We start from the raw sequence: 18,704 nt of genomic DNA, 5'->3' as shown, positions 1-18,704 counted from the left end.
GTTACTTTTTGTTATAAAAGAAAGATAAATATAACATAATGATACCGGTATTACAAGTTAGATATAATATAATGTAAGTAATAAAACCCATATAAAACCTTAATAAACCATATACATATTTGTAATAAAGGTTATATAAAATTATATATAATATATGGCGGATTATATATGACGGATTATAGGGGACGAAGTTTGGCGTTAATACTCCGTTTTTTTAATTAAAAAATTTGTTTTACTGAAACTGTTAAAAAAATTTAAGTAAAATGATGCAGGCTAATTAACGCGGGCGCCTATCAATCAAATCCTTATGCATAAGATTTATTGTGTTCCAACTGGTCAATGTTCGATGTACGATTTTCAGGGAAAAATTTTATTAACTCTTCCACCTTTCTTTACCATTATTGACAACAGAATATTAACATTATTGATATTATTGACAACAATAAGCCGATATTCTTTCTACATTTTTTGTTTCACTTGATTATACTTCACGCAAATTTTCGTATATAACACGTTAATAAACAAATACGACTGAAAGAACTACTCAGTGCTCAAAAATAAATTAATAAACAAATACGACCGAGTGATAATATGTCATATTAAGAAGGCTTTCTTAATATGACATATTATCAATCGGTCGTATTTGTATATTAATTTATTTTTGAGCACTGAGTAGTTCTCTCAGTCGTATTTTTTATTAATTTGCGTGAAACATAATCACGCAAAAAAAGTAGAAAGAATATTGATTTACTGTCAATAATGTCAATATTCTGTTGTCAATAATGGGGGAAAAGGGGGGGAAGAGTTAATAATATATTTCCCTAAACATCGTATATCGGACATCGAACAATTTGAACACAGTGAATCTTATGCATAACGATTTGACCGCGTTAATCGGCCTGCATCGTTTTACTTAAATTTTTTAAACAGATTCAGTAAAACTAATTTTCTAACATAAAAGACGGTGTTTTAATCAAACCTTCTCCCCTAGAATTCGTCAGTGCATATAATTTTAATAATAATTTGTTGTTTTTTTTAAATCAAAATGTAAATGGTGGTTCTCCGTTAATTGCAGCTGACACTTTTTCATTTTTTAAGATCGTCACATGAGTACCTTCAACGTAATGCACCTTCACCACACTTTGAGTTACCTTAAATAATTATCATATATTTTATTAGTTAAAAGTTTTGTTGAATTTGACTTGTTAAAAGGTAAATTAGCACAATACTTTAGAAATACCTTCTGCAAACCAAAATCTTCTTCAATCTCGGGAATATGGAAAGAATTTGTACATTTTAACAAGGTTATTGGAGATTTGATAGGCGACAATGTAGAAAGGTCATAGTTCGGAACATTGGATAAATGTGTATAAACTGTGGTACACAGCGTTTTCAAATTTGTTGGTGAGAGTAACTTATTCATAGCTAAGAACTGTTTTGAGAAAATGTTGTATCTCTCTTCCCAGGTATTACATTTTTTTAGTTCCATTAGAATCTATCAGAAATATATGTACGTTATATATTTTATTATATGTAAGGTTTACTTTAAGACAAAAGAACTTGAAATACAATATTATTAAATAGAAAAGCAAAATTGATAATAATTTTCAAATAATAAATACTTATATCATAAATATATATGTTATAAATTAATTTTGATTTAATATTAAGAAAAAAATTATACCTTTTTACTAGATCCTGGCGAATAAATATCCATAATATTAGTTAGAACACGATTTTGAAGGTCTATTTCTGTCATATCTGACGCATAATTATTGTACATCATCTGCATTTGTTCAGGAGCGCCGTCGATAAGAAGCAGACGGCCTTTAAAGTTCATGGCTTCTAACCTTCTTGTCAACTCGGTTGCGATAATAGATCCAAAGGAGTACCCTACTATTACAAAGTCTTTTGTACCTTTCAACTTTGATGATAAAATGTGCTGCAAAGATATTGAAAGAATTCGATGAACTTTACGTGCTTTAAATAAAACAATTAACGTTTTATCAACATGAAATTACTAATGCGATTGCATACGTTTGCGAGATGATCAGTCTTCTTCGCTATAATGTTTGCATCAATGTTGTTTGTGTTATATTGCAGGGACGTTGTTGAAAATTTCATATTTGGCGCTAAATGATTAAATACAGTTGCACACCCGTCTATACCTGGTATAAGAAAAACTTCAGTCGTAGTTTCCTGTTTACCAATTGAAAGTTCAATACTAGTTTCTGAAATAAAATCGGCGTCTTTTACAATGCCAACTAGAAATTTTATGGCTTCTACTATCTCTGTATTGATTTTCGTTTTATTTTGCATATCATAATCGCTGGCGTTGGACATTTTAATGAGTTTTGCAAAAGTAAGATTTCGTATTTCTTGTGCAGTTAAAAAGATGTCGAATTCTCGTTCTAAAGTTTGTTTGATTTCAGTGCCCATCATGGAGTCTATTCCAAGTTCGGCCAGAGACATATTGTGACTTATAACTTTTATGTCTTTTATATCTGTAATATAAGTAGAAAGTTATTATGACATATGGTGGTATATTATTTTGATAACTGGTTAATAGTAATAAATTGCTTTGACAAAAGATATAGATATAGGCAAAAAAGATAAATCTGCACCCACCTAAGATACTGGCAACAGTTTCTATCAGACTTCCAAGTCCGAAGGCTCCCGTCTTTTTTTCAGCTACCACCATACTACTCACCACCGGTCGACTTTGAAGTAATAACTTATCGAGCTCGTCAAGGCAGCAGGTTATTTTTTGTTGCAAAGTACCGCTGATAATCAGTTCTTTATCATCCTCCTGCATGTCAGCGACGAGGCCTACGTCACCCACAGCTCCCCACTGTATTGCCAATGCGGGTAATCCTTCCTCCGCTCTCTTTTCGCACACTCTTTCCATAACGGAGTTGGCCATGCCGTAATTAGTCTGCCCAGGATTACCTCTGCCGCAAGAAACGGAAGAGAACACTACAAAGTGTCGCAGCTTAGAGCAGATTTTTCTGGAATATTTGTCCAAGGCTTGCGTTGCCCGAGCCTTTGACTGAAAGGACTCTGCAAATGCTGTCGCGGTTTGATTTTTCAGAACGTTATCCCTCAGCACCACAGCGAGATTGAATATTGCATCCACGGGTGCTCTTTTTTCCGCAGTTCGCAAGAGGTACTCACAGTCCTTCGGATCAGCGACATCGATATTCTTGATGATTAGCACATTTACACCATACGATTCCCACAGTCGAATCTTCATGCGTTGGTAACCGTTTTTTATTCCAGTTCGTGAAACCAGCACGATGTTTCTGGCACCCCGAAATATCAACCAATCGGTTAACTCCAAACCAAATCCACCCAGACCTCCTAGTATAACGTAACTTTTGTTCGCGTAGCAGTAATAGCGACGATACGCGATAACAGACTCGTCTGAAAGTTTATCTTTCTTCTGTATATTTAGAGTAATCTATAAAAACACATGTATATTAAGAATAGATATATATCATATGTAAAATAGAATGCTGTAACACTAATTAAAGAATACTTTTCTATGCTTCCATTATATATAAATATACTGTTAATATTGGTCCATTCGTAAAGTGGATGCTTCACCTTATTTAATCAATGTCTAACAATAAGCGGTAATATTGATTCAATATTGATTTAACACTGGTCAAGGTTAAATTTAATGTTTTTATATTGGACATTAATTGCGTCCTAATATAAAGTCAATATTTAGTGACTAATGTACTCTCAATATAATTGATGTTTAGCCAATATTAGCTAATATTATTAGGAATATATAGTTATATACCTTTTCCATGCAGACAAATGCATATCTGTTACTAATCATTATAAAGAAAATTTTGGAAAAACCCCGTATATTGAAAAACCATACCCATAGTAGCAATCTTCGTAAAATTTTAAATAAAATGAGACCTTTTGCATTAGAATCGGGCCACAAACGACGAAGAAGTTCGCGAACATACAGAAAATACGGACATACAGACTTCCGGTACTTATATATATAGATATACCTTTCCCATGTGTTTTCCACTTGCCATGTATCTAAAAGCTTGTTCAATATCTGTTTTCGGAAAAACTTTTGCTTGAATTGGCTTGATGACTCCGTTATTTAGACCATCGGTTATCATTTTGTGCAAAATGTGGTTATTCTTATGAGTTCCATATATCATTTCATCGATTAAAATCCCATAAAAACTAATTCCTTTTTGAAACGCGGACACATTTAGAGGATTGTTAGAAATAATATCAAATTTGCCGATCTCTAGAAAACGGCCGTTTGGGGCTAAACAGTTAACAGATGCTATTAATTTTTCTTCTGCCAATGAATTCAACACGATATCGACGCCGCAGCCGTTTGTTTGGTGCATTATCATTTGTTCGAAACTGGTATCCCGAGAATTTCCAATATGTTCATCTAAAATTGTAGGAAATAATTTTTTAATGAAATCTCTCTTCTCGTTTGTGCCCACGGTAGTAAACACTTCGCATCCTTCTTTGAGAGCCACGTTAATAGCTGCCTGTCCAATGCCGCCAGTACCAGAGTGTATAAGTACTTTGTCACCTTTTTTTAATTTTCCAAAAACGTAAAAAGCGATGTAAATTGTGCTATAAACGCATGGAACCGTCGCAGCTTCCTCAAATGTCCATGCGTCCGGAATATTCCAATATATAATGCCACGTTTAACGACATTTGCTATACAGCTAGAAAAAGTAGTTTTAAGTTAGTTTCAGATATTAAACAATGTAATTACTTTTTGGAAGATTATTTACTCAGTATCGTTAAGTCCCATTACACGTTGCCCGTTGACGTCGAATCCAACGTATTCCATTCCCAAAGGAATATATTGATATAACCGTCCTCTCAAAATTCGATTAAATACTACTCTACCAGTTGCAACCATTACATCTTTAAAATTGAGAGACGAGTAGACAACATCTACCAAATCTTTACGATCAGGTTTAATAGATAAGTCGCTTTCCACCCAACAAAATGTGCTCAGATCATTACGGACCTACAGAAAATATGTCATTATGCATAACATGTATCTATAAACCAATATTTTTAACAACTTTATATTTTAATTTCTGTTATTTTTATTTAGAATTATTTTGTTAATAATATTGTTTTATACACATGTTATAGAATAATATACGCAATAAATATTATCGTAAATTAACAGATGTGCATTTTCGTACATACCGTCTGAATAATGTATGCGGTTGGAACAAGCTCGGGTTCTTGCTGTGGTAATTGTAAATGTCTGTACGATCCCCATATTTTATTAGGTCGTAACACATTAATAGTCATATCTTTTTGCAATTGCTGTAAATAAAAGGAGTCTTGAAGAGAAAATTTAGAAGCCTCTTCATCTTGAATAAACACACCTCTAACGAGTTCTCCACCTGGTTCTTTTCTTAAACAGTTGACAAAACCCAACAGACCACACTCAGAGTCTCCCTCTCCAACAATTATGATTCTACTGTTCTTCTCGAGTTTGTTCTCGCTACTCACCAGCGGTTTTAATTTGTCCAGCCAGTTAAAGTTAACATTATTTATATAAACAACAATTCTTTTTTCTATCTGAACTTTTTTCTTCATAAAAACAATTACTTCTTTATCGGTGCGCTTTTCAAGAATAACATTTAATTCGTATTGCTGCTGATATTTGCTATAGTCATATACGTCGCATTCTTCACGTGTCAACAGATAACCACCTTCTTTTAGAAATGGCAGAAGTCGTTTTAGAGAAGTTTGTTGTTTGGTTAGAAGATTAAACCCAGCGACTATTAAGACTTTGTCGTCCACAATTGGTTTGTTCAAATCAGCAATCGAAATGTTTTGCGATAGGTCTGCTGGATTAAAACGGTTTGGCGATGTTAAAAGAGTAATATTTGTTTGTATTAAGGGTATATCATTAAAAGCCTCAATCAACAGTAAAGAAGATAGTGACTCTAATACAACATTATCGTCATCTTCCACTAGCTCAATGGCCTTCACTTTAGTGACCTGATGATCTTCCAAGGCGAGTTGCGCGGATATTCGTATCGCTTGGCTTAGAGAAATCTTTGCGCGATCATGATGGGGTACAAATATGTTTTCCTCGATAACAGCATCTTGAGCCAATTTCCGGCGAACGATTTGAGTGGCTTTGAGACCTCGAACTTCTATTCCGCCAGCTATAATCGTGTCGATCTCTTTATATACTCGTATCGGTAATAAGACGTCTGAAATAATGTTATCGAAAAACTTGATTACACGATTTTTATATACAAGGGCAACATTTAGTAACTGGATAACTTACGTTTATCTGTATTTGTCGTAGGGTCCTGGTTTTCAATTTGTTGTACCGTCCAAGCATGAAGCGCAGGATTAATCGCCAATTTTTCAATACTCGTAGGAACATACAAATCTCTAGTGTCATGTCCGATTATGTGCATTTGTAGCATGGTATCCATAAATGTTACCCAATTGTTTTTCCAAGCGACGTGTCCTTTCTTGCCTGAAATAGATGCGCTGTGTAATCCACGAAACAAGCCGCTATACTGGTAGCCGCGCAATTTCAATTCTTTGTAAATATCTTTGGTAGTCATATGTTCTTCTTCGTTGTTTTCCGACAATATATCTGTAGAAGTTATTTCTTGTTCTGGATTCAATGACTCGTATACTTTACCAGTTACTACAACGCTCTCTCCTTCGGTTATTTCAAATCTCCCATCTATAACAATTTTATACATTATGAAGTATTTTACTATTTTTCTTCTTAATATCATGCTACTTTAATTTAAACGTATTTATCTTTAAAATACCTTTCAGGATTGCAATCATTAAGTTTGTAGCTTCATTTTTTGACAAATGGGTAGCACGAATGAAGCGTACATCCTGGAATGTTATTGGAATTGATGTGTATATTTTTCCTTTCATCATGCCAAAAGTTTCCCAAACGAATGCAAGATAACCGGTCGCTGGTACTAAATTCCTTCCATCTATAACATGTCCGCCCATAAATTCATCGTCCTCACTCTGAAGTAAGATTTCAACGTGCCTTTCTCGAAATTTATTGTATTTTTGTTCTTGATGTTTAAATATAAACCAATCTTTGGAATGATCCCATCTAATGACATATCAAATATGCTTTTTATGGATAATGTAATTATATTTATAATAATTATACATTATTAATGAGAGATTTAGTTATAATTAATAATAATAATAATGCATATTAAAATAATTTTAACATTTGTGTGTCTTTGTGAGTGTATTACAGTAACGACTATAACTCTAGACATATATTATTATTTTTTATATATAGATAATATTCAGATTGTGATTACGATAATAATTTATACCTGATTGACGGAGCGATCATAGGAGTTCCTCGACTAACTGGAAATTCGACTGGAGGGTATAAATTGGCGATTTGCGGCTGTAAACCACAATTATAGAGCTTTCCAATTTCTTGCAGAAATACATCAACGTCAGTACGTTGATTTAATACAATGTTCATCACTTTTGGATGTAAGGATTCCTTTAAAACACTCTGGAGAACGCCTTCTGGTGCTATTTCAATAATTACAGCGTTACTTGGAATTAGATGCGTCGTTTGTTCAAAGAGAACAGTGTTTATTATGCTGCGCGTATGATAATCTGCCGATGATAAGTTGGATGCTGAGGTAAACCACTCGGCACAGGGTACAGAGGAGCTGATCCATTTTGGACTCCGTTTCTTCGGCCATGGTATCACTTTGTTTAAATTACACAAAAGCTGAGTTTTCACGGATGCAAGATAAGAACTGTGATACGGTATGTTGCAGGAGATTTCTTTCACGTAAATATTATTGAGCTGATAATACAAAAATGCAAATTTAATAGAAGCAGAGACAAATTTCAGTTTAAATTTAAAAACTTAATATTTTAAAAATTATTAAAATTTTATATTTATTTATAAAATTTACAAGATCGTTGTTTAACTTTACCTGCAATTTTTTCACAAATTTTTGTACGGCTTTTGTGGGTCCACACACAATGCTACTATTCTTACTATTGCGACATATTATCTCAATATCTGTTGGACACATATCTTTTAGACTTTTATAATTTATGCTGACAAGTGCCATAGAGCTGGGAATTATTTTTCCTTCGACACATGCAACACCGATAAAGTAAGCCGATAAAATAGTTTGTTCAATGGTGAGGCATTCATCCGCGTACGCACAACCGAGTTCACCAGCAGAATGACTTATCATGTAATCCGAAGTAATTCCTAAGGATGTTAGAAGGTCCACTAAGCCAATCTACAAATATAAATTATTTTATAAATAAGTATTATATATTAAAATATAATTTAATTGATAGAATAAAATAAATTACAAAATGCATAATAATAATTCTAATAAAGTGGAATGCCATAATATATAACTTTAATGTGAATGATTTAGAAATGTATACAGAATGCAGCAGCACAAATTGACGAGCATTAGTATATAGCATTTAATAAAGTTGATACTAACAAGCATCTATAAAATTATTTTTTTCTTTTTAAAAAAATTCATGTTAATTACATTGATCTATATAGTTTTTCGAAATACAATATTTTACCTGAATAGCGACGATGCCAACAAACGCGTATAATGCGTTTTCGTACACGTTTTGAGTTGTATCTGTCAAAATGTCCATGACACTTATACTATATGGTTTTAAAAACTCATCACATCTTCTTATTGTGTTTGCAAAGACGTGAAATTTTAATAAATTCTGACCTGATTAAAAAATTATATAATTTTATTACTCTTAAATAAACTGTGTTAATAGAGTGTGGAATATTGATTGTATACCCATTCCTGGCCATTGTGAGCCTAAAGCAGAAAATATAAAGCAAACTGGTCTTTTCATATTGACACAACTTTGAATTTCATATATTGGTTCTTGTTTCAAATTATTCAGTATAATGAATCCTCTCCATGGATGACCATCTATATTGTCAGCATAGACGTCGTGCAATAAACGGATATATTCTATATCTATCGATTGATTAGCAATCTATAATTAAAAAATTCTTAGGACAAAAATACGATACTAACGTACGATACAATACAATATTTAGATATTAGTTGTTTAAAGAAACGTTGAAATTGTCTACTAACGTCGTTTAAAAATAATTTTACTGATTCTTCAGTGCGTCCAGATAATATTACAAGTTTAGGCAGATCATCGTTCGTTGCTCGATTCTTAATCTTCTGCTTGTCGTTCCATTTTAATAACACATGAGCGTTGGCTCCTCCGAAACCGAAAGAATTCAAACCAATGTAACCGTTCTTAATTGGCATTGGTTCTTGGACGACACATACAGTTCCATTTAATAAGGGCTCTATATCATGCCGTGGTGACGTGTAATTGATATTTGGTGGAACAAAACCGGCTTCGAATGCTATTATTATCTTTAAATATTAATTTTATGATTTAAAATTAAAAACTTTTGCTTTCTTTTAATAAATTTGTGTTTAAATACAAAAGAATAACTTTTATGTAAAATAGATTTTCTGTTTGTTTACACGCAAGTGTGGATATACATACGAGTGTGGATATACATAGAAATAAACTTCATATTGATAAATAAAAAGTAAAAACCATTTATTTTACCTTAGCAATTTGACTAAAACCGCTTGCGGGTTCAGAATGACCCATATTAGATTTTACGGAACCGATCATTAATGGAGTTTCTTTACTGGGACCGAAAACAGTGTAGAGTGCATTGATTTCCATAGGATCACCAACTTTCGTACTGGTACCATGTGCCTCAATGTAATCCAAGCAAGTTGACGGTATTCCGCATTCATCATAAAATTCTTTTAGTAGAGTGGTTTGCATGCGTGCCGATGGGTGAGTTATTCCTTCCTCTTTGTAACCATCACTATTTAATTTAATATAAGGACATATAGCATAAATTCTTTTTGCATTCTTTGCTTTTTGTAGATATATCACTGCCACCGTGTCGCTACGTGAATAACCGTTTGCAGAGATGTCAAATGGTCTGCAGTAACCACTACGTGACAAAACACCTACAAGATAAGATGTACGTGTCAAAATAATTATTAATATTTCAATTAATATTGGATAATTCTATACACAAAAAATTAAATAATTAAATAATAATAGTAATAATAATTATTGTTGTTTACCGAGAGGTATTATTTAACTTTAGCACTAATTTTATTTATTATAAAGATTGTGTTATGAAAGATTCAATCTGTCTTTCTTCCAAATTTTATTTACTTTTTGTCAGGGTTAGAGTAACTAGTTAACAAGCTAAAAATTTATAATAAAGTTGAAAAGTTAATAACTTTCAAATTTTAATTTAGTTAATTTTATATAATATAGTTATTTTTGGAACATAATTTTTATTTAGAATTAAGTTTTTTTCTAAGTTAGTAGTTTTACTTGTACAAAATAAAAAATTTATAAAAGAAAAAATACATTTTTGCAATAAAAACAATGTTTTTTTGTTATTTTATATAAACTTAATTTATAATAAAATATTAAATATATTTAATGATCAATATTATTGTGTTGGTAATTCTAATTTAAATATATCATATGGCTTTTTAATTTAAAATTTTAAAAATTATAAAATTAATTTTTAATTTAATTTAAATTATTTTAATTTAAACATAATTTTAAAATAATTAAATTAATTTTTTGTTTAATTTTTAACTTAACTAATATATAATTTTGTAATCCATTAACTTTAATTTAATTTAGTTTAAAAAGTATATTAATTTACCCAACCTTGCTTTTTGTAAACGAGCGACTTTATTTCATGTATAAAGAATAGATCTAATGTATCAGGAATTTATTTAAAAAATACCTAGACGTGCGAAATGTAAGGTCATCAGGGGATGTAAACATATATTTGTAGTTCCAATTATCGCATTTTCACATTTGCCAGACATGATATAATTGTAACCAACGGCCATGGCCGAACAGCTTGAACTGCACGCTGAATCGATAGTAGTTGATATTCCTTTCAGATCCAAAATGTGTGAAATCATGTTTGCGGTTGTAGCTTTGAAACATCCAATAATATTCTGACCACCTGACTAATTACAAAATCTTAGCGCGTTACAATTTCCCGCATATGTAATAATTAATATTCAGACTAAAAAATGTTAATCATAATAAGTAGTTTCTAACTGACAGGGGTTAATGACACAAATTCGTCAGATTCACAGCCACCTGTTCGATGAGTTTTCTCTCCTTCAATCTGTCAACGAAGCCTGCTGACATGTTATGTTAGTAGACTGGTGGCGGAAATCGAGCAGTACAGGGAAACCTGTGCGCGTGGACAATCTGCCACCATTATACTGTCACAGAGTGTCAGCAGGTTTTGTTATGTCTTTGATGGTAATTTGCCGAAAACGTAAGATATAACAAGTATTTTTTAAACAATTTGTTACCTTTCTGACTACAAAAATTGGTCGAAGAAGCTGCTTTAAGGGGATGCTGGAGTCGTCTGTTTTACCGATTGAACGTTATTATTTTTAATTAGGCCTATTTTTTTACTGATTTCATAGAATTAAAAATCCTTCTCCAGAATTAAAGTATAGACAATAACAAATAGTGCCTACCTATAATATTATGTAAAAAACAAAAAAAGTTAGAAAATTATATTTTTGTGCAGTCGCCTCGTATCTTTTATCTGTGACAAATAAGTTTTAAAGACTCTGTACGTACAAATAACTAGTACGCACTAATCTTATTACATGAAAGAATAATAAAATGCTTGTAGAAATGAGCTAGAAGCTTTGGTGTAAGAAAAAAGCCTCAGAGAAAATTTTGTATATATGTGTGAGTGAGAAATCCCTTAAGGGGATGCTGGACTGCCTCTCAAACTTAATCGAGGTCGATAATGTAGAGTCATTCGTGTACATTATTAATGAGATTTCGTATATATATTTTTTATAGATTTAGAAATTCTTTTCCAGAATTAAAGTACATATATTAATATTAATCTGTGAATTAAACTAGTGCTCTGTTTCTATCCTTGGACCGCCTCGGACCGATTTCTCACTCACACATATATACAAAATTTTCTCTGAGGCTTTTTTCTTACACCAAAGCTTCTAGCTCATTTCTGCAAGCATTTTATTATTCTTTCATGTAATAAGATTAGTGCGTACTAGTTATTTGTACGTACAGAGTCTTTAAAACTTATGTGTTACAGATGAAAGATACGAAGCGACTGCACAAAAATATAATTTTCTAACTTTTTTTGTGTTTTACATAATATTATAGGTAGGCACTATTTGTTATTGTCTATACTTTAATTCTGGAGAAGGATTTTTAATTCTATAAAATCAGTAAAAAAATAGGCCTAATTAAAAATAATAACGTTCAATCGGTAAAACAGACGACTCCAACATCCCCTTATGGCAATTTTTAAAAATATTCTTTACTATATCTACTTTATATTTGTATGTTCTAGGCTTTTTTTAATTGTAAAAATATAAAGTTTTGTTAATTTTAATTTTTTTTGCTCGTCTATTATAACCTATATGTTATGTTATTTTAATAAGTTTTATTATTTTTTAATTTGATTAATGTGTGGCTAAATATGTTATTAAAATATAGAGAAAGCTTCACTCGTTTACAATCCCAATTGCTTCCAGCTTCGTTTGCACACAAATTTATCAGAGCTGCTTGGTTGCCTACATTCCCAATTGCCTACAATTTCAATTGTCTACAGTTTCGTTTGTACACAGAAAATAATTACGCAGAAAAAAGAATATTTTTGTTTTGACAATATTTCCAGTTACAAAACAAAAATCTTGAAATAAAATTATATCGCGTTAAATCAGAAAGATTTACTTGAATGAAGGTTTATTTCAAAATTTTATATTAACCAAAAAAAGAATATTCTTGTTATTTAAGAATAATTTTTTTGAATGGAAAAGAAAAAATATTTGATAGAAAATACTACATATTTAAATCAAAGATTATAATTTTTTTAGAATAAAATTATCAAAACAATTATATCATATTTTTAAAATAATACTTATAGTATTGAAATAAGACTATAATATCTTAAAATTCAAGATTTCTTCTAAGAATTCAAATTCTTCTAAGAAAGTTATATATTGTTGCTTATATATGAAACAATTAAGGATCGCGTTAATTTGAATAAGTTTCAATTTGAGAGTAATTTTTTTTCCGTGTACAAGAGTAAAATTGCACACATGACATGCGTCCATTTGCAAAACGCCTTTTGCAAAATTCGTGTACAAACGAAGCTGTAGGCATAGGCAACTAAAACCCACTCAAATATAATATAGCATAAGATTATTTAAATTTAAATAATTTTTTAGATATTCAAAAAAATTGTAGAAAATTCAAGTGTTTTCCTGCTCAAGTTCTTCTGCTTTTACTATCAATAATAAATAATTTTTTTTACCTGAACATCAGTAAACAATAAATTCACTTGTGATTCAATATAAGCTAGCCCCATGATTACGGCAGTATTTGTTCCTCGTAGTTGTTTTGGATTAACTCCTGCATCGATAATAGCTTCGTAAGAATGTTCTAATAACATTCTTACGTCAGGCGAGAGTACGTGTGCTTGCTGGACAGATATTCCAAAGAAATCTGCATCAAATTTTTCGATATTGCTAATTGTTCCTTTACGGTTTGAAAAATCCGGATGATCTATGAAAGATAGATTTATAAATTATGCGTGTTTTAATTTACATTTTGTAAAAATTAATGTGGAATACGTTTCTTTTCAAGATTGAAGAGTCTTAAGGGGATGCTGGACTGCCTCTCAAACTTGATCGAGGTTGATAATGTAGAGTCATTCGTGCACATTATTTATGAGATTTTGTATATATTTCTTTTATAGATTTAGAAATTCTTTTCCAGAATTAAAATACATATATTTATATTAATCTGTGAATTAAACTAGTGCTCTGTTTCTATCCTCGGACCGCCTCGGACCGATTCTTCACTCACACATATATACAAAATTTTCTCTGAGGCCTTTTTCTTATACCAAAGCTTCTAGCTCATTTCTGCAAGCATTTTATTATTCTTTCAAGTAATAAGATTAGTGCGTCCTAGTTATTTGTACGTACAGAGTCTTTAAAACTTATGTGTTGCAGATGAAAGACACGAGACGACTGCACAAAAATAAAATTTTCTAACTTTTTTTGTTTTTTACATAAAATTATAAGGAGTTTATGTTTTTTACATGGAATTATAGGGACACTATTTGTTATTATATCTATACTTTAATTCTGTTATTATGTCTATACTTTAATTCTGGAGAAGGATTTTTAATTCTATAAAATCAGTAAAAAAATTGGCCTAATTAGAAATAGTAACGTTCAATAGGTAAAACAGACGACTCCAGCATCCCCTTAACTACTCAGGCAAAAGTTGAATAGCTTAAAGAGTACTTTATAATAGTAACAAAAAATTTTTAATATTTCCTTTATTGCCTCACATATTTTTCAAATTCAAAATTTTTAATTTTTTTATTGCCAAATTACATGTTATTTTAATATAAATTTAACTATATATATAATTTTACGTACTTGGAAGGGACAAATAACAGCATATCTCCCGATGGAGATTTATTTCTTTCTCCAGGAGAAAAGATATTGTTTATTTATTAGTGGTTAGGATCAACTAAAGAAAATACGTCTAAGAAAAATAATCCGATCGCTATTGTGCGACTTTTATCGGAGAAATGTTATTTCATTATAACAGATACCAATTACAATTTTTGACAGAAAAATAAGTTCTATTGCATATCTAAGCAAGTCGATTTTTTAGACAGTATTGTATTAATAAAATAAAATTTATTATATTTATATATATTACTTCAGCATATACATTGCCAAGAAAAAACTTGGTTTGCAATATATTATCTTATCCATACATCCATTCACATCATATCTATTTACTTGGTTTAACTTGCTTAGCATTGCATTAATAAAACGTTGCGTCTCATTAATGCATTACTCGTGTCAAAAATGTGGACCAACAATGTGTCGACAATTTTATTTTCTATATAACGTTGCAAGACATCCGTGCATTACTTAATACGAATATATAAATTTTAATCAATAAAATATATTCAAATACATTAATATTTGCAATTAGTTGCTTTAATAATGTCAAAACTGAATGGAAACAATATTTTATAAAATAATTACTATTAATAACTTGTCTATAATTGTATTTCGTGTACTTTGATATATCGTCGACAATATTTGATTGGTTTTATCGGCTTAAAAGATTTAATACAATTGTATATTTATTATTACTGTTGTTAGAGACTTGGATCTCTCGGTGCACCTAGAGTCGATATCTATCTTTCTATTTTCACTTCCGCTAGTTTACGTGTGACAGCAATGATTCTTCGACTCGCGCGCTAGTGTGTCTCTCTCATCTCTCATGTCGGTGTTCGTGTGTTGTACTCTCAGCAAATATAAATACTGTGTTCTTTGCTATTCTATATGCTTGCTGTTTTTATTCCACTCACCCTCAACAACTGTTATTATTATTATTAAATTATAACTTATTTAAAAAACTTCTATTTCAATTTCGTATTTATCTTATTCTATTAATTTATTTTCAACGTTTTTTCACGCAGCTGACGCTATATGAGATAAATTCGTTTTAACATGAAAAATAGAACATATGGATGGGCATGGATAGCATGCAAATATGTATATAGATATTTGTAATTATGGGTTTTCGTAATTATTTCTCAGAAATGGAAAATATCGGAAAAAACTTAATCATATATGGTTAAATTAAAATAACATTAAAATAACATTTAATTTCGTTATTAAAAAGTCAAAATTTTGAAAAAACATAAATATATAATTATATACACTCAGAAAAAAATGTAGCACCAGATAATACAATTGTGAAGTGTCCTTTTACAAATAATAGTACAAATAGAGATAGAGATAAATTGTAATAAATAAGTCAAAAAAATTGTTCTAAAAAACTTATCTTAAATTAATTGACAAACTGCTTAAAGCTGTAAAATATTGCAGTATTAACAAAGCTTAAAAGATATTGTAATTTTAAATAACTTTGTTGCAATTTATTGCATTTGTTGTGAAAATATATATAGTAGCGTTTGACTTAAAAAAACTACCACATTTAATAAAACTTTGCGCAACAAGATGTATGTCAATGCTTATAAGCATATATGTAAACTATAATAATAACCTGTAGCAATCTTTAATTCAACTTGCAGGCCTATAAATGCTTTTGTAGAAAACATATCAACAATTATTGTAAAGCAGTTTATTTTTTATAGTAAAGTGTTTAAGGTTTAAGGTTAAAGTAAAGTGAACAAATTGTATTCACAGTGACTATAAACTATATTATAAAACAAGCAATACGTTACTACAAATTAATGTTAGCTATTTTAAATATTTAAAATATTATTTTATGGAGTACTACAATAACGCAATAAATTTTAACTGAATTTTATAGCATAATTTCATAACTAATGTATAACAAGTTACTTTTAATGTATTATAATTATCCAAAACGCTATAGATAAATGTTTTATATCTTATTAATAAAATTTATTTGCGTGTTTGTTTTATAAAGTCACAGTTTTTGTATTTACATGTAACAAAATAAATTTACTACAAAATTAGGGCTAATCTGTGTATTTTCTATTTTCTATTACATTACAATTTAAAGTTATTTATTTGACCAAATAAAATCTACAATGTTGTATTAGTTTTTTCCGAGAGATTTTTCTCAGTGTACACTTAATTGCAAAAAACATAGCACCTTCTGTCTAACAATTAAACATAAATATAAAACTATAATTATACAATTATAATTACTTACGCATATTCCACCGATCATGATCTGCTCTGACAAGATCAACTTTATTAAAAAGATTATCTCGTAACTGATACATATTGTCTGAATCTGGAAATCTGCCAGCAATACCAGAAATAACAATCTCCTCACCGGAATTAATACCATTCCATGATCCATATGTTTCTTCCATAGTTTTAATTATTTTCTTGGATAATCCAAAAAAATGCTATGTGTATTTTATGTATATTTATCTTTGTCTGTTTTTCTGTCGAATGTACTGTCGAATTTATTTTGATATTCGCAATTACTGATATCGTTCGAGTTACAAATAAAGAATGACTCTGACGAGACTTTAAGCTACTGTAACTTATATATCATGATTAATATTTATTTACATAAATTATATTATCAGACATGAGTATTAAGCTAGTAAGATTTTATAATGTTCATCATCGTCATGTGCCCTTTTGTAAACTTTATTACTTTGTAATTCAAAGTATTTCCGTTTAAACAAATGAGAAAGGGAGAGAATATAAATATATTTAAATAAAGTTGAATAACCGATGCGAAAAAACATTCGATTTTAATTGTAAAAAATACATTATTATTATATTAACGTCTTGCCTTGAATAGCTACGTATACGCTTTTATAAAGATAAATTTGTATGTATGTGAGTATAAGCAGAGCGCGTGAACAAAAACAGGAACAATGAATATAGAAATGTGCAAGTTTATATAATAATTTTTCTTATTATTATCGTTAAAGCAGAGTATTTTATCTAATAATGAGTTCCAGGGAGAAGGAAACAATATCCCCGTATGATGCGCTAAAAAAGGATAAATTGATTCAGAATGTCATTCCTTTTATTTGCAGGTGGATAAAAGAATCTTGAATTTTTGTGAGCTAGCGGCTTTAAGGGTGATAGAAATTATTGCTACATAAATATTTACTTGTGAGGATTTGGTTAGATACTTCTACCCCGATAACGGGACCTCATCTGACTAGGTAAATGCTGTGAGCTTTAGAGAGCGAGATCTGGAGACTCAATTATAGAGTTTTGACTTCAAGAAACAATATTGAAATCGACGCAAGCATATAGGCGTAAAATAAAACAGAAATAATGAAAAAGAAAAGGAAAGCTGATACATAAGTTTAATCTTTATACGATCAAATTTTAATTAAAATTTCTACATTGAACGTAGAATAATAACCAGAATTTACGTTTTGATTTTATAATTTGATTTTCACGCGATTGCGAAACAAGAGCAATATGCACTTCTTGATGTGCTTTCCGGGGGTTGAATTCTGATAGCGACAAAAGTAAGAGAAAATGAGTACTCATGAAAAGTGCCACATCGATTAAATGATCGAACAGCAATTGTTATTTGTATAATTAAGTTCTTTTGCAAGTAATAAATGTGACGAAGAAAGACAAGATAAAAGATTGAAGGCGATAGTTCTCATGTGTTGATTGAACGATGAATATGCCAAAGAAACCGACTAACTGAATATGTGTTAAGCGTGAAATCGGCGCCCTTAAATATGGCCTGCTTCTATAGTAATAAGGAGGTTCCTAAGTTCACGAAAATGGCGATTAAAAATTGCATCATAATTAAGCATTTCGTTTATTTCACGTCGCGGTTTTCATTGCACTCAGGAATTTCTTCTATGAGTTTCTATTAAACACCACAAAGTGTACTAATATTGGTGGCTTTTTCATTAATAATATTAATAGTAGTAGGGATATATTAAAATGTACAAAATTCTTTGGACAATTAAAACCGAGTTGTAAATAGAAAGTATTATTTATATAATATATCATTTACATTT

At 30.4% G+C, this 18,704-nt stretch overlaps 1 protein-coding gene across 1 annotated transcript; it reads right to left on the bottom strand.

Annotated features, from left to right (window-relative positions):
• Positions 1–838: 838 nt before the first annotated feature.
• LOC118645572 (fatty acid synthase-like) lies at positions 839–18,309 on the bottom strand. Its single transcript, XM_036286929.1, has 19 exons — positions 16,898–18,309; positions 13,467–13,717; positions 10,884–11,115; positions 9,659–10,077; positions 9,163–9,456; positions 8,854–9,058; positions 8,618–8,778; positions 7,996–8,313; positions 7,369–7,862; positions 6,829–7,133; positions 6,324–6,737; positions 5,984–6,246; positions 4,792–5,033; positions 4,032–4,722; positions 2,629–3,460; positions 2,038–2,504; positions 1,685–1,942; positions 1,241–1,495; positions 839–1,151 (listed from the first exon to the last, which is right to left on the bottom strand). Exons 1-19 carry the CDS (start codon positions 17,061–17,063, stop codon positions 1,041–1,043), a joined length of 6,378 nt encoding a protein of 2,125 aa, XP_036142822.1. The 5' UTR covers positions 17,064–18,309; the 3' UTR covers positions 839–1,040.
• Between the last annotated feature and the right edge of the window lie 395 nt (positions 18,310–18,704).

The sequence above is a fragment of the Monomorium pharaonis genome, chromosome 5, assembly GCF_013373865.1.
Source record: "Monomorium pharaonis isolate MP-MQ-018 chromosome 5, ASM1337386v2, whole genome shotgun sequence".
In the NCBI taxonomy this organism is placed as follows: Eukaryota; Metazoa; Arthropoda; class Insecta; order Hymenoptera; family Formicidae; genus Monomorium; species Monomorium pharaonis.
The sequence above is the reverse complement of the archived record's forward strand: the minus strand, read 5'-3'. Positions and strand labels throughout refer to the sequence as shown.